The 24,550-nt window shown below is 35.0% G+C and overlaps 1 protein-coding gene across 2 annotated transcripts in view; it reads left to right on the top strand.

Annotated features, from left to right (window-relative positions):
* The window catches only part of SCN9A (sodium channel, voltage gated, type IX alpha subunit), a 191,082-nt gene that overhangs the window by 83,195 nt on the left and 83,337 nt on the right, over window positions 1-24,550 (top strand). The window contains exons 8-16 of one of the 2 annotated variants that reach the window (XM_011958032.1): window positions 3,195-3,258; window positions 4,515-4,656; window positions 9,233-9,439; window positions 11,137-11,424; window positions 13,194-13,532; window positions 16,234-16,363; window positions 17,455-17,693; window positions 19,749-19,922; window positions 20,710-21,066. In XM_011958032.1, coding sequence (XP_011813422.1) covers window positions 3,195-3,258; window positions 4,515-4,656; window positions 9,233-9,439; window positions 11,137-11,424; window positions 13,194-13,532; window positions 16,234-16,363; window positions 17,455-17,693; window positions 19,749-19,922; window positions 20,710-21,066 — 1,940 coding nt within the window. Of the gene's footprint in view, window positions 1-3,194; window positions 3,259-4,514; window positions 4,657-9,232; window positions 9,440-11,136; window positions 11,425-13,193; window positions 13,566-16,233; window positions 16,364-17,454; window positions 17,694-19,748; window positions 19,923-20,709; window positions 21,067-24,550 lie in introns of both variants that reach the window. The other variant, XM_011958031.1, reaches the window with a different exon arrangement.

Raw genomic sequence — 24,550 nt, 5'->3', positions numbered from 1 at the left:
CACCCTGTTAGCCAGGATGGTCTCTATCTCCTGACATCGTGATCCACCCGCCTCGGCCTCCCAAAGTGCTGGGATTACAGGCGTGAGCCATGGCGCCCAGCCCTGATTCATTCTTTATCTTTCAGAATCATCCCACTTTTGAATGCGCACAAGCAATATTTCATTTTTCTTTGCATTCATTTTTTTCCTTTTTAAAAGACGTTAACCTTAAATCTTCTTGAAGCCAACCATCTTAATAATTTAATGTCTAGTTGTTTAGAAATTATTGTAAAGTTTTCTACAAACCTAGGGTGAGCTACCTGCATTGCTTTACCTTTCATCATTCTTGTACTGTGTTAAATACAGTAGTGCAGCAGTGTGCTAATACAGACAGCTCCAGAGCCCATTCATATAATTCGGCTCCTCAGTGTTTGATAAACGTGAACCAGAGAGAGTTTAAAGGATAATTCTAAAGTAATCCATCCTTAATAAAATACTTCGGATGTTTATGTATGCAAAATTGCATCTTATCGTCCCCCATCCCCATACTCACTCTACCAGGCCCATCCTTCCCAAGGCTCAGGAGTGTTTTCAGGAAAGCTTTTCATGCACATTTTCACCTACATTTGCACCTCAAACTATGAGGCTTTATTGTTTTATCTGTGTCTTCTAAGTAAGATAAAATGATGATGTGTAAGTCAATCAATAGTATTATCTCAAATTGTATAATAGTTTAATTATAATAACTCCCGTTTTTGAGCAGCTAGTTCAGAATGTGTGGATCACAGTATCAAGTGGTTTACATGCAATATCCTATTTATACTATTTAACAACTTTATAAAGTAGGTATTCTTATACATATTTTACAGATGCAGCAGCTAAGGCCTAATGGCTTAAAGATAATTCACTTACTTAAGGGATAGAAGCAACATTCAAATCCAAGAATATCTGATTTCATAGTCTTTCTTCCATGATTACTCCAAAAGTCTCCTAATAATCAGATTTTTTATTTGACCTGAGTAAAATAGGAAGTCAAGTTCTTATTAAGTAGAATAGATATTTAAGAGAGATGACAAAAGGTGTTTTAGTCACTTAAACGTTTACTATACAAGCATAGATCTACCTGATGTAAATGACTAGTTGATGGGTGCTGACGAGTTGATAGGTGCAGCACACCAACATGTGCAACATATAATTTGCACAAGTATACATATGTAACAAACCTGCACATTGTGCACATGTACCCTAGAACTTAAAGTATAAAAAAAAAAAAAAAAGGTAGATCTGCCTCCAGTCTTAGGAACAAGCCTTAACAGCAAATGACAGAAGAGTTGATGAGAAGTTTTACTACTAAAAATTGGCACAAAGGGTAACATGAAAGGTGAAAAATGGAAAATATGCATTGATTACATTGTCATCTCCTCAACACCTAGAATTAGTAGGTCCTAAATAAGTATGGACTGGTGAATGAAAAGTAAGAGAAGTTCAGAAAACAAGTTTTATTCATTTATATACTGCCTTACTGAGTCTGCCTCTTATGGAGAATTTTGGGACTCAGTCAGAGGCTCTCTTCCTGCTCTTCCGTTTCCCTCAACTCCCATTTCCTCCTCTTCCCTCCCTACCCCCTTTTTCTTCTCTATTCCCCTATTTTCCCTTCTCTTCCCTTCCTTTTCCTTTTCTAGCTACAAATTTTCTCTCCAGGTAAATTCATCAATCCTCATGGCCTTGAAAGTTGTATATTAGATGATAACTCTCATCTTTATATTTCCAGCCTTGATAGCTCTACTGATGTCCAGAATCTCATATCAATCCAGCTGCTTACTTGAAAAATGTAATACCCAACAATCATCCCAAACAAAGCATGGCTGAAACAGAACTCCTGGTTTTTCTCCAGACCTCTTCTTGCTGCAGTTTTCCTCTACTCAGCAATGGGCACTACCAACTCCCCCGCTAGATCCTGTGTCTTCTCTTTTGCACACACCCTGCATGCTCTCCATCAGAGGGTCCTGTCCATTCTCCTTCCATCCCCTTCTCTCCACATCCACAGCTATTCTCTGGGTTGTAGCCATATCCTGTCTCACTATTGTCACCTAACTGGTCTCCTTGCCTCCACACCTGCTTCTCTATAGCCCACTGCCCAGAGAGTAACCACAGTGACATTTTTAAATGTCAGTAATATCCCATATTTCTATTTCCCACTTCTATTACATTCATGTACCACCTAACAATGTTTTAGTCAACAGTGGACCACATATATAATGATGATCTCATAAGATTATAATACTGTGTTTTTTACTGTACCTTTTCTGTGTTTAGATACACACTTTCCATTGTATAACAGTTGCCTACAGTATTGAGTACAGTAGCCCACCCTACAGGTTTGCAGCCCAGGAGCAATAGGCTATACCACATAGCCTAGGTTTATGGTAGCCTATACCATCTAGGTTTGTATAAGTGCACCCTAGGAGGTTTGCACAAGACGAAACGTCCTAATGATGCATTTCTCAGAATGTATCACAGTCATTATGTGACACTTGACTGTACCTTTAATCACACTTAAAATCCAAACTCATTTCAATGATATGCAAATTCTGACATGATCTGGCCCTTGCCTACCTCTGCCATCACAATCCTCCCTCTCACCACATTGTAGCCATGCTACACTGTAGCCACATCTTGCTGGCTTTTCCACACACCAACTTCATCTCTGCCTTAGGACTTTAGCTCTCGCTCTTCCCCCAGCCCAAATATCTCTTCACCAGTCTTTTCATGGCTGTCTTCCTTGTCACATTTAGATCTTAGTTTAAATATCATCTCCTTAGAAAGACCTTCCCTGACTACAGCCTACCACATTGCCTTAATTTATTTTCTTTAGATCATTTATTACTATCTGAAAATATCTTGTATACTTATTTATTTATTTAAGTTTTTATTCAACCACAACCTCCACCCTCACCTAAACATAAAGGAGACCTCATAAAACTAATTATTTTATTCATCATGTTTATTGTCATATTTATTGCCTAGCCTATAAGATATTATCAATAAATATTTGAGGGAGAATATATGAGAAAATAGTAAACAAATGGATGCATATTGCCTGGTTCTAGGCCTGAATTTCTAGATAATTGTCTATATCAATTGATTTACCTGCTTTATCACAATCACTGATTAAATTCTGTAATGTTATAACTGTTCACATTCTTCTTCAACAGAATATTTTTATTACTTGGAGGGATCCAAAGATGCTCTCCTTTGTGGTTTCAGCACAGATTCGGGGTATGTAATATTTGTTTTCTCTTTAGTCTAAAGGCTGAAAGAGAAGGAAAAGAATGTTCAATCAGTTTGCAAATTAGTCTTTGATTCTATATTGCTTTTTATATATTTCATGGTTTTATTTGTCTCATTCTGTCCCACAACAAATCCAGTCTTTAAAATGTTCACAGTTAATGCATACTCTTGAAAGCAAGACTTTGAAATAGTGCTTGAATTAACACAAGACAGAAGTCACATAAATCTTAAGAAGGTAGAAAATGTTACTTCTAGAAAACACCAAAAGTTGGTTGGATAGTTTCAGGTCTTCTTTCTGGAAAAAGAAGAGTCACAAAATCAATTTTTCTTTCTACTCCCAAGTTCCACTCATTCTCCAATTAAATGTGACTCATAGGTGACTGAATGTTGTGTTTTGGCAACTCTAAGCAAAGAGATTCCTTGGACTTGGGTACATATATTTTAAGAATATTGTATATATGAGTATTGTATATATCCAACTGTCCATATTGCTGCTTCTCTCTTACACCAACTTCATTTTGTAGCATTAGCTGCATTAGCTCTTGCTTTTCCCCCTATGCAGACATCTCTTCATCAGTCTCTGCGTACGCTGGAAACATAGGAATAAACTGGATAAGGTTGCTGTTCCCAGAAGAATCTCAGAGTATTGTATTTATTTAATGGCCTCAGGAAAAACCAGTCCACCAATTTTAGAAAGAAAAAAGTCTTAAAGCTACAAATTTTTATGAACTTAGACAATTACTGTATTTTGACTATTATTGATTCTAATCCATTCCAAGAATTATGCAGATAGAAAGAGCTTTGGTAGCAGCCTACATATCAATATTTACTGATCCAAGAACTATTACAAAACATCTATTGAAAGTTTCCATGTTTTAATGATGATAATGCTAATGGCAGCTATGATTTATTAAATACTTTCTATGTGCAGGAAGTAAGCTAAGTAATTTGTACACATTATCTTATTTAAACTTATTACAAATCTTATTTTCTTGAGGTAGATGTTATTATCCTATTTTCACACATAGACTTGTGCCTTGAAGAATTTGGTAAAACCACTATAAGTAGTCAGTAGTAGAGACTGATTCAAAACCAGTTCATCCTGGCTCCAAATCATGTTTTCTTAATCATTATTCAATGTTGTCCCCCTATAGAAGAAACCTTGAATTTGTAACTTTTCACTAAGGCTATTTAGCTTGTGTCCTGAAGACACTCTCACCTATAATGTTCTTTTTCATGTGTAGCCAATGTCCAGAGGGGTACACCTGTATGAAAATTGGCAGAAACCCTGATTATGGCTACACGAGCTTTGACACTTTCAGCTGGGCCTTCTTAGCCTTGTTTAGGCTAATGACCCAAGATTACTGGGAAAACCTTTACCAACAGGTGAGTGCCAAGAGAAACATGCATTGTATTTTTGAATGGCATATGTATCTGGTGTATGTTAACAGCCTATATTAGGAGAATTTTTATTTATTTGAGAATGGAGGAAACTCTATTATCTTATTACTAAAATTATAACTGTTTTACTCCCATCACTAATAATAGGAATAGTTCTTGAATCATAAATAATTTTCTTATCTTTTCTGGGCATATTTAATCTCTAGATCGTTCCCCTTCCTGAGTATATTATCCCATGGGGTCCTAGTTAAGTACCAGGACATACTGCAATGTTTTCTCAAGCTGCTCCTGCACATGTACTGTTTTCCATGCGTGCTTGGGATGGTCTGAAGAGAAGAGGCTCTCTGATGTTCACCTGCTCACTGTGTTTTATTTTTGAACTCCTATTTACAGTTAAAGATTCAATTCATTTCTCTAAGTTTTTCTCTCCCAAATCACCTGCTCCCAACTGTAGACTTCCATGATGTTTTGTATATTCTTCTGTTTATATCATTGATCTCTCGTACTGTAAGTGTTAATTCACATGGCCATTTCCTCTAACTTGAATGTGAACCTGTTGGGGCTGTAGTCTCTATTTACTTGTATATTCTCAGCAGCCAACCCAAAAGGAAGGAGAGCAAAATGATTATTCTATATTATGCATAACAATGATACACTTTTCTCAGAATAGTTGCAGATTTGTCTTTTTTTTCTTTTTTGGCCTATTTTATATTTACTTTATTTCCAAGAATATTATAAATGAATTCAGAAATTATGTAAGATGCACTTTACAGCAAACACGGGAATGCAAATATTTTTTAAATAGGCAACAAGTGGTCACCTTTACTCAAAATTAAAGAAACACAAATAAAAAAATTAAAATACTTTTTCATCAGAGGTAAGACTTATTTTTCATTTAATATCTGTTTATACTATTCTAAATTCACTTTAAAATGCTTTGTATGATAAAAGTATATTATATTATACAATTAGTAATATAAATGCTAATTATCTTGTAAATTTGTTTAAGTTACTTATAGATTCTCAATATTAGACCTTTGTCAGATGGGTAGATGGCCAATTTTTTCTCCCATTCTATAGTTTGCCTGTTTACTCTGATATTAGTTTCTTTTGCTGTGCAGAAGCTCTTTACTTTAGTTATATCCTATTTGTCAATTTTGGCTTTGGTTGCAATTGCTTTTGGTGTTTTGTCATGAAGTCTTTGCCCATGCCTATATCCTGAATGGTATTGCCTAGGTTTTCTTCTAGGGTTTTTATGGTTTGGGTTTTACATTTAAGTCTTTAATCCATCTTGAGTTAATTTTTGTATAAGGTGTAAGGAAGGAGCCCAGTTTCAGTTTTCTGCATACGGCTAACCAGTTTCCCCAGCACCATTTATTAAATAGGGAATCCTTTCCACACTGCTTGTTTTTGTCAGGCTTGTTGAAGATCAGATGCTTGTAGAAGTGTGGTGTTGTTTCTGAGGTCTCCGTTCTATTCCATTGGCCTATATGTCTGTTTTGGTAGCAGTACATGCTGTTTTGGTTACTATAACCTTATAGTATAGTTTGAAGTCAGGCAGGGTGATGCTCTTTCCTGGTTTCATATGAAATTTAAAGTAGTTTTTTCTAATTATGTGAAGATGTCAATGATAGTTTGATGGGAACAGCATTGAATCTATAAATTACTTTCAGCAGTATGGCCATTTTCATGATAATGAGTCTTTCAATCCATGAGTATGGAATGTTTTTCCATTTGTTTGTGTCCTATCCTGTTTCCTTGATTAGTGGCTTGCAGTTCTTCTTGAAGAGATCTTTCATAACCTTTGCAATAAAGGTATTTATTCTCTTTATAGCAATTGTGAATGGGAGTTCATTCATGATTTGGCTCTCTGCTTGTCTATTGATGGTATATAGGAATGCTTATGATTTTTGCACATTGATTTTGTATCCTGAGACCTTGCTGAAGTTGCTTATCAGTTTAAAGAGTTTGGGGGCTGAGATGATTGGGTTTTCTAAATATAGAATCATGTCATTTGCAGAGACAATTTGACTTCCTGTCTTCCTATTCGAATATCCTTTATTTCTTTCTCTTGTCTGATTGCTCTGGCCAGAAATTCCAACACTATGCTGAATAGGAGTGGTGAGAGAGGGCATCCTTGTCTTGTGCCAGTTTTTAAAGAGAATGTTTCCAGCTTTTTCTGATTCAGTATGATATTGGCTATGGATTTTTCATAAATAGCTCTTATTATTTTGAGATGTGTTTCATCAATACCTAGTTTATTGATAGTTTTTAAAGTGAATGGATGTTGAATTTCACTGAAGACCTTTTCTGCATCTATTGAGATAATCATGTGGTTTTTGTCATTGGTTCTCTTTATGTGATGGATTACATTTATTGATTTGCACATATTGAACCAGCCTCTCATCCCATCAAAAAGTGGGCAAAGGATATGAACAGACACTTCTCAAAAGAAGACATTTATGTGGCCAAAAAACATGAAAAAAAGCTCAACATCAGTGATCATTAAGAAATGCAAATCAAAACCACAATGAGATGCCATCTCAAGTCAGTCAGAATGGTGTTGTTAAAAAGTCAAGAAACAATAGATGCTGGTGAGGCTATGAAGAAATAGTAGCGCTTTTACATTGTTGGTGGAAGTGTAAATTAGTTCAACAGTTTTGAAGACAGTGGGGCAATTTCTCAAGGACCTAGAACTGGAAATACCATTTGACCTAGCAATCCCTTTACTGGGTATATATACCCAAATGAATATAAATCATTCTACTACAAAGACACATGCTCATGTATGTTTATTGCAGTACTATTTGCAATAGCAAAGAGATGGAATCAACCCAAATGCCCATCAATGTTAAACTGTATAAAGAAAATGTGGTACACATACACCATGGAATACTATGCAGCCATAAAAAAAGAATGAGATCATGTCCTTTGCAGGGACACGGATGAAGCTGGAAGCCATCATCCTTAGCAAACTAATACAGGAAGAGAAAACCAAACACTGCCTGTTCTCACTCATAAGTGGGAGTTGAAAAATTTGAACACATGGACACAGGGAGGGGAAAAACACACACTAGGGCCTGTTGGGGGGTGGGAGGCAAGGGGAGGGAGAACATTAGGACAACTACCTAATGTATGCAGGTCTTAAAACCTAGATAATGTGTTGATAGGTGCAGCAAACCACTATAGCACATGTATACCTATGTAACAAACCTGCACGTTCTGCACATGTATCCCAGAACTTAAAGGAAACGTGAAAAAAAAGCTCATCATCACTGGGCATTAGAGAAATGCAATTCAAAACCACAATGAGATACCATCTCATGCCAGTTAGAATGGTGATCATTAAAAAGTCAGGAAATAACAGATGCTGGAGAGGATGTGGAGAAATAGGAATGCTTTTAAACTGTTGGTAGGAGTGTAAATTTGTTCAACCATTGTGGAAGAGAATGTGGCAATTCCTCAAGGATCTAGAACTAGAAATACCATTTTTCCCAGCAATCCCATTACTGGGTATATACCCAAAAGATTATATATCATTCTACTGTATAGACACATGCACACGTATGTTTATTGTGGCACTATTCACAATAGCAAAGACTTGGAACCAACCCAAATGTCCATCAAAGATAGACTAGATAAAGAAAATGTGGCACATATACACCATGGAATACTATGCAGTCATAAAAAAGGATGAGTTTGTGTCCTTTATAGGGACATGGATGCAGCTAGAAACCATCATTCTCAGCAAACTAAAACAGGAACAGAAAACCAAACACCACATGTTCTCACTCATAAATGAGACTTGGGTAATAAGAACATATGGTCACAGGGAGAGGATCATCACACACTGGGGCCTGTTGGGGTTGGGGGGTAAGGGGAGGAATAGCATTAGGAGACATAACTAATGTAGGTAATGAGTTAATGGGTGCAGCAACCCACCATGGCACGTGTAACATGTAACATGTAACAAACCTGCACGTTATGCCAAAAAAAAAAAAAAAAGAAATCTCTGTACCTTCAGTTTAATTTTGTTCTAATCCTAAAACTATTTTGAAAAATAAAATCTGTTTTAAAAAGCAAAGAAAACCAAAAATAGTTCATTGAAATACCTATGAGATGAATAAACTAATTAAATAAGACTATCTCCCTAGAGTTAACATTCAATGATATTATTAATATTTGATGGCAAAGAAAGAAAAGATAGAATTTTAACAGTAAGAGGGACTATAGATATCACCTGTTCCTAAAATTTGAAAGTGAGCAAAGAATTTGATTTTATGAGTAATTTTCAGACTGTAGGAAAAAATGCATGATTTTTATACTACTACACTTAATAATCAAGAATCATACATGATTTTAGTACAAGCATATTACATTGCTATATAGTTTGTACTGAAAATATGTTTAATATTTGTTTTCCATGAAGATATAATTTCTCTTTATATTTTTGATAACATGAGGTTATACAAAACTGTCAAATTTGCCCATGCTAGTCAAGTTGAAATAATTTACTAAAAAACTTTCTGTTGTTCAAATGACAATTTCCATTTTTCCCTAGACGCTGCGTGCTGCTGGCAAAACCTACATGATCTTCTTTGTCGTAGTGATTTTCCTGGGCTCCTTTTATCTAATAAACTTGATCTTGGCTGTGGTTGCCATGGCTTATGAAGAACAGAACCAGGCAAATATTGAAGAAGCTAAACAGAAAGAATTAGAATTTCAACAGATGTTAGACCGACTTAAAAAAGAGCAAGAAGAAGCTGAGGTACTGTTATTTGATTTAAAATTCTTCCCAGAGGTAGAAATGCAAAAGGTTACAACAGAGGCTCTGTGGTGTGTGTTCGGCCTTCTCCAGCTAGATTTTCTTTAATGAACTTTTGTTTATAAACTGCATCCTCATTTCTGGTGTGGATAAAGGAACCAATTCTGGACTGAGCTAGAATTGACACTTTCCCCGTAATCATCTCACTGCATGGAAAGTGATCTAAGGCTGTTCCTCCTAAACCTTTTGCCTACAATGACTTAGAGTGTGTGTATGTGTGTGTGTGTGTATATATACATACATATATATATATGTATGTATATATATATGTATATATATATGTATGTATATATATATATATATGTATGTATATATACACACACTCAAAATGGATTTCCCCAGAGTACCAATTGTATACAGTGGTTTCAGGAAACTTATTTTAATGTTAAAATTAACAGATACTGTTCTATGGGGTATGAAGACCAGAGTGCATCATGTTTTGTTAATGTCACAAGGATTTTTAAGATAAAACAGGAGATATTAAGAAAATAGTAATTTTGATGTGGCTACTTCAGGTTGTCACAGATCCTTGAAAGTTTCCTCCTTAATCCTCTCTCCAAAGAGATTCTTCAGTGTAAATGTTTGAGAAGGCTTGTACGAAGAGAAACATAATTTCAAATATACTGCAGGTGTCTTAACATTTGTCTGAAGGTTTGACCTAGTTAAATCTCTTCAAGGAATCTAATGTATTAGGGGAGGGCCATCATCTGTAATGCAGATAAATTCTGATGCACAAATATTCAGTGCAGTGTTTGAATAATAGTAAAAATCAGAAAACATTTAAATATTGGAAAATTAGAAAATAAGAAAATTATGAAAACTGTGTATCTCAGAGTATAATTTTGCCATGGAACTATGTGTTTTTTAAAAATTATGATGTCATGAGGAAAAATCTTTTAGAATAATGATGGATTAAATACTATAGTCAGATACAATCTCAGTTTTAAAATTATACAGACATATAAAAAGAATGGAAGAAATATCTGCACCAATTATTTCTGGGATGTAAGATGACTTTTTTTCTGTTTTTCATTTGTATCTTTATTTCCCATGTTTTTACAAGAATTTTTTTAGTGTTTATAAACAAAACATTTTTGTAAAAGGATAGTACTGGGTTATCCCAGGTACTACCTAGGGAATCCCCAGAAGTTTCATTCAGGCCAATACCCATTGACCTTACCACTTTCTTACAATATTGTGCTGTAATAATTCATTTATTTTTCAGATAACTCAATCTTTATTAAACCATAGAGTGCCTGATTCTATTGATGATACGGAGTTAATTGCCTGATCATCAAATTGTCTGTCTTATTACATGGTTTATGTGAGTTTTACATTCCAAAATTACCTTGTAAAACATTAACATATAATATTTAATTTGTCTTTACTGTAAGCAAATCAATAACATGTGATAGTTTAATTCCAAAACACAATAGAGCTTTATTTCAATCTGAGACAAAAAATGTATATATACTTTGTAAGCATTCTGATCACTGTGTAAAGAAAACGATCATTTCATGTTTAAAGGACATGATTATTTGCATCATGTTGTTATGCTGATAGGTGAAAGATGTCCTGTCCTAGGGTTTCCTAGGATTTGGAAATGACTCATTTAAGTGTTAACGTCTTGGCCCAACCAGGCAATCGCAGCGGCAGCAGCTGAATATGCAAGTATTAGGAGAAGCAGAATTATGGGCCTCTCAGAGAGTTCTTCTGAAACATCCAAACTGAGCTCTAAAAGTGCTAAAGAAAGAAGAAACAGAAGAAAGAAAAAGAATCAAAAGAAGCTCTCCAGTGGAGAAGAAAAGGGAGATGCTGAGAAATTGTCCAAATCAGATTCAGAGGAGAACATCAGAAGAAAAAGTTTCCACCTTGGTGTCGAAGGGCATAGGCGAGCACATGAAAAGAGATTGTCTACCCCCAATCAGGTACCACCCAAACTGCTCAATGTGTATCACCAGAGGCAGAATGATAGAGAAAAATGTCTTATTTTAGGGTAAGAGACCTCAGGAGAGGATAGTGAATGACATCATTGGTATGATTTTAGGTAAAAACCTAGTATCGCTGGGCGTTAATGGAAAGATGTACACAGGTTTTCATTTGGGTTTGATCATTTTTGAAAGATGTTATAGTTTCAGAATTGTCAATATATATTCTAATAAACTAATTTTCAGAAACAAAATATTCCTGAGAACCATTGTACTATTCACACTATAGACTAGTTGCGCTTCTTTTCTCTCTCTTTTTTTTTTTTTTTTTTTTTTTTTGAGACGGAGTCTCGCTCTGTCGCCCAGGCTGGAGTGCAGTGGCCGGATCTCAGCTCACTGCAAGCTCCGCCTCCCGGGCTTACGCCATTCTCCGGCCTCAGCCTCCCAAGTAGCTGGGACTACAGGTGCCTGCCACCATGCCCGGCTAATTTTTTGTATTTTTAGTAGAGACGGAGGTTTCACCATGTTAGCCAGGATGGTCTCCATCTCCTGACCTCGTGATCTGCCCGCCTCGGCCTCCCAAAGTGCTGGGATTACAGGCGTAAGCCACCATGCCTGACCTTGCTTCTTTCTTAACCATTATAGTTAATAGTATTACCTGAGTATCACTCACCCATTTGGAACTTTAGAGAAGCCTTTGATATCCTCCACCTCCAACCACATCAACTACTAATATGTAGTGCCATAGTCCGTTAATTCTGCTTATGTGGAAGTTTTCTTTCCCTTTCTCTTTTCACTGGAATCTTCATCTCTCAGGTCTCCCTGCCCATAATTCTGCACAAACCCCCAAGAAGAACCATTGCTTCTATTTTCCTTAGGACTTCCCTGTTTTCCATCACACAACCCCACAAATCATTTTTGTAAACTAAAAATCTAGTTAAGAATCTGCAAGATTCTGCCTGATATACACAATAATAAAAGGTAGAGTCCCTGCCTTCACAATTTCACTTGAACCTAGGCGATGATACAGAACTTGGACACATATATCAATAAAAATAAATATGACAGGAGCAGTCCAAGCTGGTTTTGAGGCAAAGACCTTGCCATACTTTTTCCATTGTTCACAATATTTGCCGCTTTGTTCTTTACATAGTAAGCACTAATGTCTATTGAACTAGATCCTTCCAAAGGATTTGCATCCTGGACATGAGTCATATAAGCATGAATTTTTCCTCCTCTTTGGTATTGGGCAACTACTTTAAAAATATTTGATGACTTTATAAATTAGCTGGTGTTAAATGGTCTTTTTAAATACACTCTAACTGAGCTGTTAGTACGTAAGGCGGATTTTCAATGCAAAGAACCATACAGCATGATTTCCAGTTTTTTTGTGAAGCTTGGGGATTGATATATAAAAAGCTGAATGACCGGTAGCAATACTAAGTTCTTTTTTTACATGATATATTCTGTGCAGCAAAATGAATGGCATTAAAAGAAAGGAGCAGTAACTCTAGACCAGAATATTAAAGAGCTGTACAGCAACAAATAATTTACCTGGTCCTGAAAGGATGAATTCTGCAAATCATTTCATCCCTTCAGTGGAATAAGTTTTTTTTCTCACTGAATTGCTTCGTTTTTAAGTGTGTTTCTTTTCAGACAGTACAGAGCCACCTGCCCTCAGGCCAGTGGGTTCAGTGGTATTTATATGAAGTGTACTTCTATTAGTAGGTGCTTCCGCAAATGCATGTTATTGTTTAATTTTTCTGCAGTCACCACTCAGCATTCGTGGCTCCTTGTTTTCTGCAAGGCGAAGCAGCAGAACAAGTCTTTTTAGTTTCAAAGGCCGAGGAAGAGATATAGGATCTGAGACTGATTTTGCCGACGATGAGCACAGCATTTTTGGAGACAATGAGAGCAGAAGGGGCTCACTGTTTGTGCCCCACAGACCCCAGGAGCGACGCAGCAGTAACATCAGCCAAGCCAGTAGGTCCCCACCAATGCTGCCGGTGAATGGGAAAATGCACAGTGCTGTGGACTGCAACGGTGTGGTCTCCCTGGTTGATGGACGCTCAGCCCTCATGCTCCCCAATGGACAGCTTCTGCCAGAGGTGATAATAGATAAGGCAACTTCTGATGACAGCGTAAGGACGTTTTACATAGCTCAGGCATGGCTGGGCCCTTGTTCCTGCATCAGTCGGTCTCTCTGCTGGAGGGCCTTCTCTCTGGTCTTGTGAATGGCTCTGCATTTTGCAATACTTTTTCTATACAAACACACCTTTGATTCATTACCTTAATCCTCATTCTATGTGTTGTAGGCATCTAACTCAAAGATAAAATCCCATTTTTGTAAAAAGGTACTTGTCTATTAATTTTATAATTGAAGATTATAAATAATCTATTTAGAGAACAATTTATGAAAGATAAATATATAGATAGATATCAGCACAGAAAATGCAATGATAATGCTGATATTAGTTAATAATAGATCCCATTTCTGTGAAGAAATTTGGATTACTTGCCAGCTACTGCTATCTTTTTCAGGTCACAACTTAATATGTACCTATTCCAAGGAATTCCAAGGAAATCTTATTTGAGTTGTTAGTAGCAGCAAACACATACTTAGTATTTACAACAACCCCATGAGATGATATATTATTATCTCTGTTTTACAAATGGGAAAATTGAGGCACGGGGAAATAAAGCAACTTACCCCAATGTACTCAGGTAATAAACGGTAGCTCTGAAGTTGAAACAGAGGCTGTCTGTTTCAGAGCTTGTACTCTTAACCACCCACTCTACTATCTCTCCAATGTGCAGTAGAACTCTTACCTTGAAAAAATTTAGAATGACTATGTCTTAGGCCCTCTATATAAATGAAACATAACTGTTTTCCTTTTTAAAAAATATTTCATCTGGAGTCTATGAATCAAAACAAAATATCTGAAACGCAAGCATTGATACAAACAAACATAAAAGCAAAACAACAATTTTACAGCAGTTGCAAAGTTCTAGGAGTCACTGAGTGGTTAGAGAAAGGTGTCTGATTAGGCTTGAAAGTGAGATCTTTCTCATTCCTGGAGTTTCCAGGATATCTCTTTAGCCCACTCACTATGCTATGCTGCATTACTAATATCAGCAAGGGCTTTGACTAGCCCAATAAGCTTCAAACATATGCTACATGCTTATATATTTATATTTGCAGACAGTGTAGTATTTTAAATGAGAATAAAGTTCCATTAAATCCATGGCCACACATATATTTCAATTTGAATAAATGCACGTGCTTTTAGGTAACATGTGACCTCTATGTGTGCATGATACAGCTTAAGCCCGTCTCTCAAGGTATTTTTCCTTATTGAATGAGCATGTCCAAATCAAACTTTGGTTGCATTTTGTTTTTCAATTATGTGTGTAGTATGTAAAATATTATATAATTTATATCAGATTTGGAGATTATTTCATATTTTTTAATGAAGTTTCTTCATTTAAGAGTTTTTTAACCATAGAAAAATCAGTATCACAATAAATCCTAAAGTGAAAACTAGAAAACTAGAGGAATTAGTGGATACTTATAAGATACAATGGTAATACAATAAACATAAAATTGTGGCACAATATATGGTTTATATGAAAACACTGCATAACAAATAATGTCATCTCTATACCTGAAACATATCTACATGGAAAAGAATTTGTTTAATCTGACAAATTCTTATTTCACAGACTATAGTACAGAAAACATGGTTTCGAGACTTTTCAAAAAGTTGACTTTTTACAGAGATCTCTCAAATGGGTGTGTCTGTTCACATACACATATATGTATAATACACCCATGCACATATTTATGCCTGTATGGGTTTTGATACACCACATACATGCATGACTATACCTATACAACTATACAACTTTACAAATCTAGAAATATATATTTATATATTTAAATATATGTATTTAAAATATATACCACATACCACACACAAGCAGACAAACGTGATAGATCTAGAGTTCCATAGTTTTTTTGTGTATATATGTGTATGTGAGTATGTGTGTGTATTTCTCGCCTGCACGGAATCAACATAGTGTTTTAAATTTGAATTAATTTTCAAGTTTTACAAATAAGACATTTCCTCACAAAAATAAATATACTTGGTATGCATGAGTTCATATTTTTGCATGGCAACAATTTCTAGAGCTGAAGAGTGGTCACCTCTTTCAGATGTAGCTTGCATTCTCCATTTCACTAATTGTTCTTTTCAAACTGAGTCATTGATCATCATATACTCTGCTCAGTTCATGAGGTCTTCCTTGGCAGTAAGAGACAAGCATTACAGTAGTTTCATTCATGGTGTTCCCTCAATACAAAGGAATTCCAGAAGTTTATCAGAGAACACTGAGATTCTACCCCTGTAGATACACAGCACTACAGCACTTTAACTGTTTTCATGTAGGACTCTCACATGATAAAACTATCTGAATAAATTGGACACCCAGAAAGGGAGAGAGGTGATGATAGTGATATAACAAAAAAGCAGCTAGCTTTATTTTTTATCTCCTAAATATTATTTCCTTTAATCCTCACAAGAATATGAAGCAAGTACTATGATTATCCCCATTTTACCAATAATAAAACTGAGACAGTTAAGTAACTCTCCTGTGATATACAGCCAGTAAGTAGCAGAGCCATAATTTGAACCCAGCAATCTAAGCTCTACTTTTAATTACTCACCACAGCTATATAAGCAAGATTTTATCTTATACCTACAATTTATTAGGATTCTGTTCTTAAGCCGTTAATTGATCTTTTTTTAGGGCACAACCAATCAAATACACAAGAAAAGGCGTTGCAGTTCCTATCTCCTTTCAGAGGATATGCTGAATGATCCTAACCTCAGACAGAGAGCAATGAGTAGAGCAAGCATATTAACAAACACTGTGGAAGGTATGTAATAATCTTCTTTTTACCGTACAGATTCTTAAATAAAATTAACATAAATCTGGTCAACCTTAAATAGACACGTGAAATTCTTAGGAATAATTCAGAGGCCATAAAATAGTTTTAAATGATGATAAAGATAACCAATGGATATTGATGGAATTGTTTTTATGTGCTTAAAAATGGATAAAGTTATTTGCTCTTAAACACACGCATTGATAACATGGCAAAAATGACTTTGCAAAAATGAAAATAAAAACCCACAAAGACAGATGTTGGGTGATCTGACCTTTCAAAGACAAGTGATTTAATGGTAATTGATGCAGAAAACAAGGTTAACCCAGAGCTATGTGATTCTGTCCCTATACAATCTTAGAAATTACATATTCACTCAAAATTTGTTTCTTCTAATAAGCAAAGATAGTCAAAGGGTGACAACTTTACAAACTGTTCTGGCTTCTACCCTCTCCCCTGACAATATGCCCCAGGTCCCACCTGGTCCCTGGTCTAACACTTCACCCCCACATTCCCATCATGGGAGCAGACAAAGTGTCTACCCATCCCCTGAACGAATGAGGAGAAGTAAATGGGCTGGCTAATGGTGTGAAATGTCTATTTCATGAGTCCTCCATAAATTATTTCTAGTTGCTTGGTTCTAGGATTGTTTTCACCCGTGAACTATTACAGCAAGAGTTTTTTCTGGATAGAATAGTCTCATCTTATTGTTGTCATGGGACTAAAAACACAGGTGAAAAATATGCATATTGGTGGAAAATATACATTTCTCTGTTAAGGAAACATTAGTTCTCCTGTTTACCATCACATGTTAGGTGCATTTTTCTCTGAAAGATGCCCACATATGTGCTTGCAGTCATTAATTTCACTTCCTTACCCTCGCTTATGCTTCATCTAGGCAACAAACATGTCATAATAGACTTATGTAAGAGGCTATACTTTCACTGAAAACAGTACTGTTAAATTTTCAAAATCTAAACTACAAATCTTGTTTCAATATTAGAGTGCCTCACTGATTTGTGTCTGGTTAGCAGTGAAATATACAAGTGGCTGACTCCATGTTCTCTGTTTTTTTCTCCCAGAACTTGAAGAGTCCAGACAAAAATGTCCACCTTGGTGGTACAGATTTGCACACAAATTCTTGATCTGGAATTGCTCTCCATATTGGATAAAATTCAAAAAGTATATCTATTTTATTGTAATGGATCCTTTTGTAGATCTTGCAATTACCATTTGCATAGTTTTAAACACATTATTTATGGCTATGGAACATCACCCAATGACTGAGGAATTCAAAAATGTACTTGCTATAGGAAATTTGGTAAGTCTCTTATTCTGTGTTGCATACTCATAGTGTCTCTCTTTAGTTGTCATCACTGTCATTTCATATTTTTTTATGTCAGATGAATCTGCAGCCTCATAATTATGCATATCAAGAAGTTACCATATGAATGGATGCGTAGAGCCAAGTTTCTGGTTATGTCTTCCAAAATAATTGTGCAGTAGTGTTGAGGTCTATAAATAACAATACTATTTCTATAAAAGGTTACCATCTTGGGAGTTGATAATGATTTTTTCTTCCAGCATATTTCTTGGGAGCAACACTTAACATTTTTGGTTCTTTCTTATACCTTCCTAATTACATTGCTGCTTTCTTGTAAGTACACATCTCACATATTTTCAGAAAACCTGTGGATGTATTGCTTTGACATAATAGTGGTGAAGTGTTTGGGTCCTCAGAGTCCCAAAGACCTGTGTTTGAATGCTGATTCTGCATTATATGAGTGATATGGCCTTGGACAAATATTTTAACTCCATATTATTTAATTTCATCATTTATAAAATAATACTTCATTATAAAATGATAATTATTATTTATAATATAATTATAACTATATTTATCATATTGTTAGGTGGATTAAATAGTTTCTACTTATTAGCCTGGCATATAGTAAATACACAATAAATTAAAGCTATCATAATCATCAACATCATTATCATCAAAACTTCAAAAACTTAATGAAACAAGCTTTAAAAACAACTATTTTGAGAAACCAGAATGGTTGAACTGGACATAGAAGACTCAAGGATAGGTGAGAAGGTGATCAACAGGCTTCTAAAAGATATAAGATCCAATAAGGAAAACTGATGCCACAGTGATCTCTAAAATGTACAGTGTTGGTCACACTAACTCATAGTAAACAAAGGGCCAGTTTTTGACTATGGATGTGAGGCAGGTACCAGTTCATTTTTAGGGCTAGAGAATCCCAGCTTATGACTCTTCATAAACCATGAATAACTCTGAGTATCTTTGTCAATGTCTACATAAGATAATTTTTCTTTTGCTGTGGTCCCAAACAAATTGATATTTGAAGACCAGAAGTTCTTTTCTGGGTCTGCCTTCTCTTCCAAATTGTCTACAAATATTCCCAGTTACAATGTTTTCCCCCATGTGCTCGCTGAGTTAGCATTCTTCTTCCCTTCTATTTATCTTTGGAAAAAGGCAGGAATATCTAGTTTCTAATTGTTGGTGGAAATCCAGATCATGCAAATAAGTACCTTCTCACTGAGATGACTACATCCCTGTGAACTCAGAAAGGATTTACGTGGTCACAGCTATTACCACAACCTCAAGTCCAGCTGCTCCCTGCCAATCGTCTTGATCCTGCATTATTTGAAAATTGACTCCTACAATTATAGACTTAAACATTTCCCTTAGAGTCTTCTTTGATCAGATTCCTTGAGTCAAAGTGTACCCAAAGGGTTCATTTCCGTGTTGCCTTTTTAAGTGAGTCCTTTGATACCAGTATCATGAATTAATGAGATTTTGCAATGCACTTTTGTGTCAAAGCTTTAGAAGTCTTACTTTAGCTGCCATATTGTCAGTTAAATACTTTTTTCTCATCTGCTGATAAATCTTTAAAGAGTGAGTCAACATGTTCTTTATTACTCTAACAGTAGTCAGATCAGAAAAAAATTTTTTTTTTTCCGGCTCAAAATTTCAGTATCAATTTATGTTTTCTTTTTATCTTCTTCCAGAACAACTTTTTGACCCACATAAATTATTTGAAAACAGTGACTGTGTCAATTACCAAATGTTTTACTTTACTGAAATTTTAGTATGCTATTCTAAAATGCTCTGTAAAAATGATGAGCACTGAGAGGACAGTTAGAGCTTCAACCTTTTGATACTTATATGGGAGCCAAGGAAGAGCAATACCTAGTTTATAGGACTAAGTTGATAAGAATATCCATTTATAAAGTATTTAGCAAACTGTCTGGAACACAGTAAATGCTAAGCAAACAGTGATTATTATCATTGTATTGATTTACTATTTTCTAATATTAACAGAAAAACATTATATTTCTCACTTAGGTCTTTACTGGAATCTTTGCAGCTGAAATGGTATTAAAACTGATTGCCATGGATCCATATGAGTATTTCCAAGTAGGCTGGAATATTTTTGACAGCCTTATTGTGACTTTAAGTTTAGTGGAGCTCTTTCTAGCAGATGTGGAAGGACTGTCAGTTCTGCGATCATTCAGACTGGTAAACATAAACTAAGGTTGCCATTATATTCTATAATAAAGGGATATTTATTTGGTTTTGCATTATTATTTAAAACTTTTTGGAATTTGAATCAAAAGGCAAGATTACATCTTGATATCTAGTAAAATAAAATCCATTCATTGACAAATACACTTAAAGAACTGAAACCACTTTTTGAAGACATGCTCAATTCTAATTTGAAGTACACACTAATATAATATAAATATTTTCTGTTATATTAATATAGTACAATAATTTATTTCACAGTAAGAAGCTTATGGCTTACAGAATTTCAATGATTATATGTTCATAACTTTATGAATTTGGTAAAGATCAAATTGTTATCCCTCAAACAATTGTTGTCTGATCTTAACAATATAAAAACAAATAAAGACTTTTTAAAGCACATTTCTCTAATATGCTAGAATTTATCTAAATGTCAGCATGAAAAAATGTATAAAAGTATTAGAAAATAGAATTAAGGATAAATTATCTGTTCTAAAAGAAATAATATCACAAATTATAAGAGATTTCTATAGCAATCCTGAACTAAAAGTACATACTTTCTTCATAATATCTGTTGTCATTTTTTGGGGCAAGTAGAACAAAATAACAGAAATATTGAAAATAGATGAAAATGAAAAATAAGAATAGTTTATTTTAGCCAGATAATATTGACAATATTATAGGACTTAAAGTCAGCTTTAAACTTTGAACAAAAATCAAGATTGGAAACATTGAAAAAATTTTCATAATGATTAACATTAAACTTTATATTTGCTTTTAGCTCCGAGTCTTCAAGTTGGCAAAATCCTGGCCAACATTGAACATGCTGATTAAGATCATTGGTAACTCGGTAGGGGCTCTAGGTAACCTTACCTTAGTGTTGGCCATCATCGTCTTCATTTTTGCTGTGGTCGGCATGCAGCTCTTTGGTAAGAGCTACAAAGAATGTGTCTGCAAGATCAATGATGACTGTACACTCCCACGGTGGCACATGAACGACTTCTTCCACTCCTTCCTGATTGTGTTCCGCGTGCTGTGTGGAGAGTGGATAGAGACCATGTGGGACTGTATGGAGGTTGCTGGTCAAGCTATGTGCCTTATTGTTTACATGATGGTCATGGTCATTGGAAACCTGGTGGTATGTAACCAGATGTTCATACATTTTAATTTCTCTGTGGAAATTATTTTGTGATGATGTGATCTATTATTTTTATAATTTTATAATTATATCTAAAGTTATTAATTGCAACAGAATAGTGATAATTTTAATACAAGAAAGAACAGGAAAGAGAACAAAATGTTGTTTTAGTTTCCCTAGCCAAATAATCCATATTTATATTTTTCAAAATCACTGCCTATTCATTGTAATGCAAAGCTTTCTATGTTTCTCTCTAATCTTGATAGTAATGGCATATGCTCTCTTGAAGCTATACTAGTAAATAATATATGATTAAGGTAATAATAACAAAAATGAAGTTAATAATGGACCAAGGCAAATGAAAGGACTGGTCCCGTACCTTATAGCCATGTATAAGACTAGCCTCTACAGCAAGGATCAGCACCTATGCCCCACAGACCATAGCAAGTCCAGTGCCTGTTATTGTGCAGCCCTGGGAGCTAAGAATGATTTTTACATTTTTAAGTGGTTAAAGTAATCAAAAGAAGAATAAATAACACATGCACATTATATGAAATTCAAATTTTAGTGTTCATAAATTTTATTCAAACATGGGAATGTTAATTCATTTACATATCTTCCATGGCTGCTTTTACATTACAATGGCAGAGGTGAATAGCTGTCATGGAAATCCTATGCCCAATAGCATCTAAAATATTTATCATTTGGCCCTTTACAGAAAAAGTTTTCCAACCACTGGCCTATAGCATTGCATAGACATAGCAATTTGTCTATTTTTTGAATTAGTGTTTTCTTGGCTTGTACTTCTTTTTATTTTATTCTTCCTTATACTGATTGGTGAAAACTTTCAAACTTACAAGCAGGAGAAAATTGGGATAAGATGCTCTTCTATGAGCCACTCATCTCAATTCTCAAATCTGCCATGTTGACTAGTCTCGGTTGGTCAGCCTGACATCAAATCTCTCCTCAGGTATCCAGAAGGTGGGGTATGGTAATAGCCATATGGTAAGTGCCTTCACTTCCCACTGAGTTGAAAAAAGTTACTAAAATATTGTTGTCCTTGTAACCACCATAAAAAAAAGGACTCAGAAGTCAGGACAGAAACCTACATTCATCCAATCACACACTAAATGATACTGTGCCAGACATACACAAAGGTATTTATGCAGCACAAATTCTGGATTTTTACTGCACAAAAAATATACATCATGGATTACCATTCTGTAATTGTTGATCACCCTCAAGTTGTGGTAATAAATAAGCTTCCTAGTTTTATACAGCCTTACAAATTCCTTCCAATATGGAATGAAATACACATTCTCTTTGTTTCTTCTTCTCAGTTTTGCATTTATAAGCTCCTATAGCAGGATTTGCTTGTGGATTTCCTTTTCTTTTCTTTCTTTCTTTCTTTCTTCCTTCCTTCCTTCCTTCCTTCCTTCCTTCCTTCCTTTCTTTCTTTCTTTTTTTTTTTTTTTTTTTTTTTTTGGAGTCTCACTTTGTTGCCCAGGCTGGAGTGCAATGATGCGATCTCGGCTCACCCCAACCTCCACCTGATGCGATCTCGGCTCACCCCAACCTCCACCTTCCAGGTTCAAGCAGTTCACACTTGCCTCAGCCTCCTGAGTAGCTGAGATTACAGGCACATGCTACCGTTCCAGCTAATTTTTGTATTTTCAGTAGAGACGGATTTCGTCATGTTGGCCAGGCTGGTCTTGAGCTCCTGACCTCAGGTGATACAGCCTCTTTGGCTTCCCAAAGTGCTGGAATTATAGGCATGAGCCACCACGCCCAGCCGTGTATTTCTTCTTACAAAATTTTGACATAAAATCATGAAATTGGGACAGGTATAACTTGTGAAAACATGCCACATCAAAGCCAATGATCACAAATAATTTAAATGTTTATTATTTATTCAGGCAAATTCAAAGGGAAAGGCATTCTCTTGGCTCTCACTTTATCCACTCAATATTTTTCAGTATCTTTTCTGTGAAAAGAAAGATATTTAGGTATTGTTTAGATAGGAAGGCATTGTTTAGGTATTATTTAGGATGGAAGACCAAAACCAATTACCCATGATCTAATCCTTGTTTTTAAGATGCTTATTAGGACACAGAAAAGTGGTACACAAAAGGTATCAGACAAGGAAGAAGTGATGAGTTCTACCAACGAGGTTAAAATAAAATGCTTTTGACACTTAAAAGAAAGAGTTCTAGATTGAGACTTAAGGGAGGTTTTTGAAGTGGGCCTTTGAAGAATGGATAATATAATATTTGATCATGGACACTGGTGTGAGAGTTATGTTTTCCTTTGAATGACAATATAGATTTATAGTAAAAAATAGAGGAGATATATTGGTGAGTGTTTCATTCATGTAGAATTAGTGTTAACTAACTCATATTGTTATTCTTTAATTATTAATTATTGGCAATGAAAGTATACAGAAGAAAATTCATAAAGTTAATAACCAATTCTTAACTAATAAAGGAACTACCTATATCATAGAATTAACATTTAAGGAAAAAATATATTCCTGATATAGTCTTCCACATTAGAATTATATGCTAAACTGGCTTCTCTTTTTTTATATTTTTCTTTTTTTATATTTCTCTAATTTATTCTCTAATTTATATTTATTTATTCAGTCATTTTATTGCCAATTAATTGAAGTGGTTAAGGACCACAGGTTTAGTAAAACATTTGGAAAAATAGATTTTCGTCAGCTCAGGTCTATATCAAGAAACTTGTGAAGACCATTAATCACAATGAGACTTTGAATCAAGTATACATTTTATTAATATCTCTTCTCTTGTTTAACGTGATAACACAAAGATGATACAAATGGACTTTATTTTGATGTATGATACCCACTAGGTTATAGAAATATTAGAGACTTATGATTTTTGAAGGAAAGAAAGTTGTCACAGCAGCTCTCCTCAACGAAATGAGAACCTCATGAGCCACCACACCCTATTAAGATGGTTTAACACTTGAACGGATTAAGGTGAATAAAGCAGTAAAATGGACCCTCAGATCCTCACCCATATTCCTATTAAAACAATTATACACAAATGTGTATTTCATAGTGAAATATGCTTTTTCCTTGACAACTATTAAACCATTTCAGGGACTTTTAGCAATTATCACAATTGTTCGCTATGATTCCCAGACCTCCCACCTCCAGAATTTCCTCTTAAATCAGACTTGTTGAGACACACAATTTTAACCTGCTCTCTTTACTTACATCTCAGAGAAACTGTTTTGTTTAGGTATGACCAAAATGAGGGGTGAGTACCTTCTCTTCAGTTAGGTCTTACTCTGATTTTTAAAACATGAGGTAGATGATTTGGGCCTTGAAAAGACTTACATCAAATGCCAATTCAGTTTCCTTTTTTGTTTCCTGGGTAAAACAATGTTTAAATATAATTTACATGTTTCCTGCCCTCTGTGAACATTTTTTTTTACAATTTTTTTTTTTTTTTTTTTT

Source organism: Colobus angolensis, unplaced genomic scaffold (assembly GCF_000951035.1).
Source record: "Colobus angolensis palliatus isolate OR3802 unplaced genomic scaffold, Cang.pa_1.0 Scaffold456, whole genome shotgun sequence".
In the NCBI taxonomy this organism is placed as follows: Eukaryota; Metazoa; Chordata; class Mammalia; order Primates; family Cercopithecidae; genus Colobus; species Colobus angolensis.
Note: the sequence above shows the minus strand (reverse complement) of the source record. Positions and strands in the feature narration are given on the sequence as shown.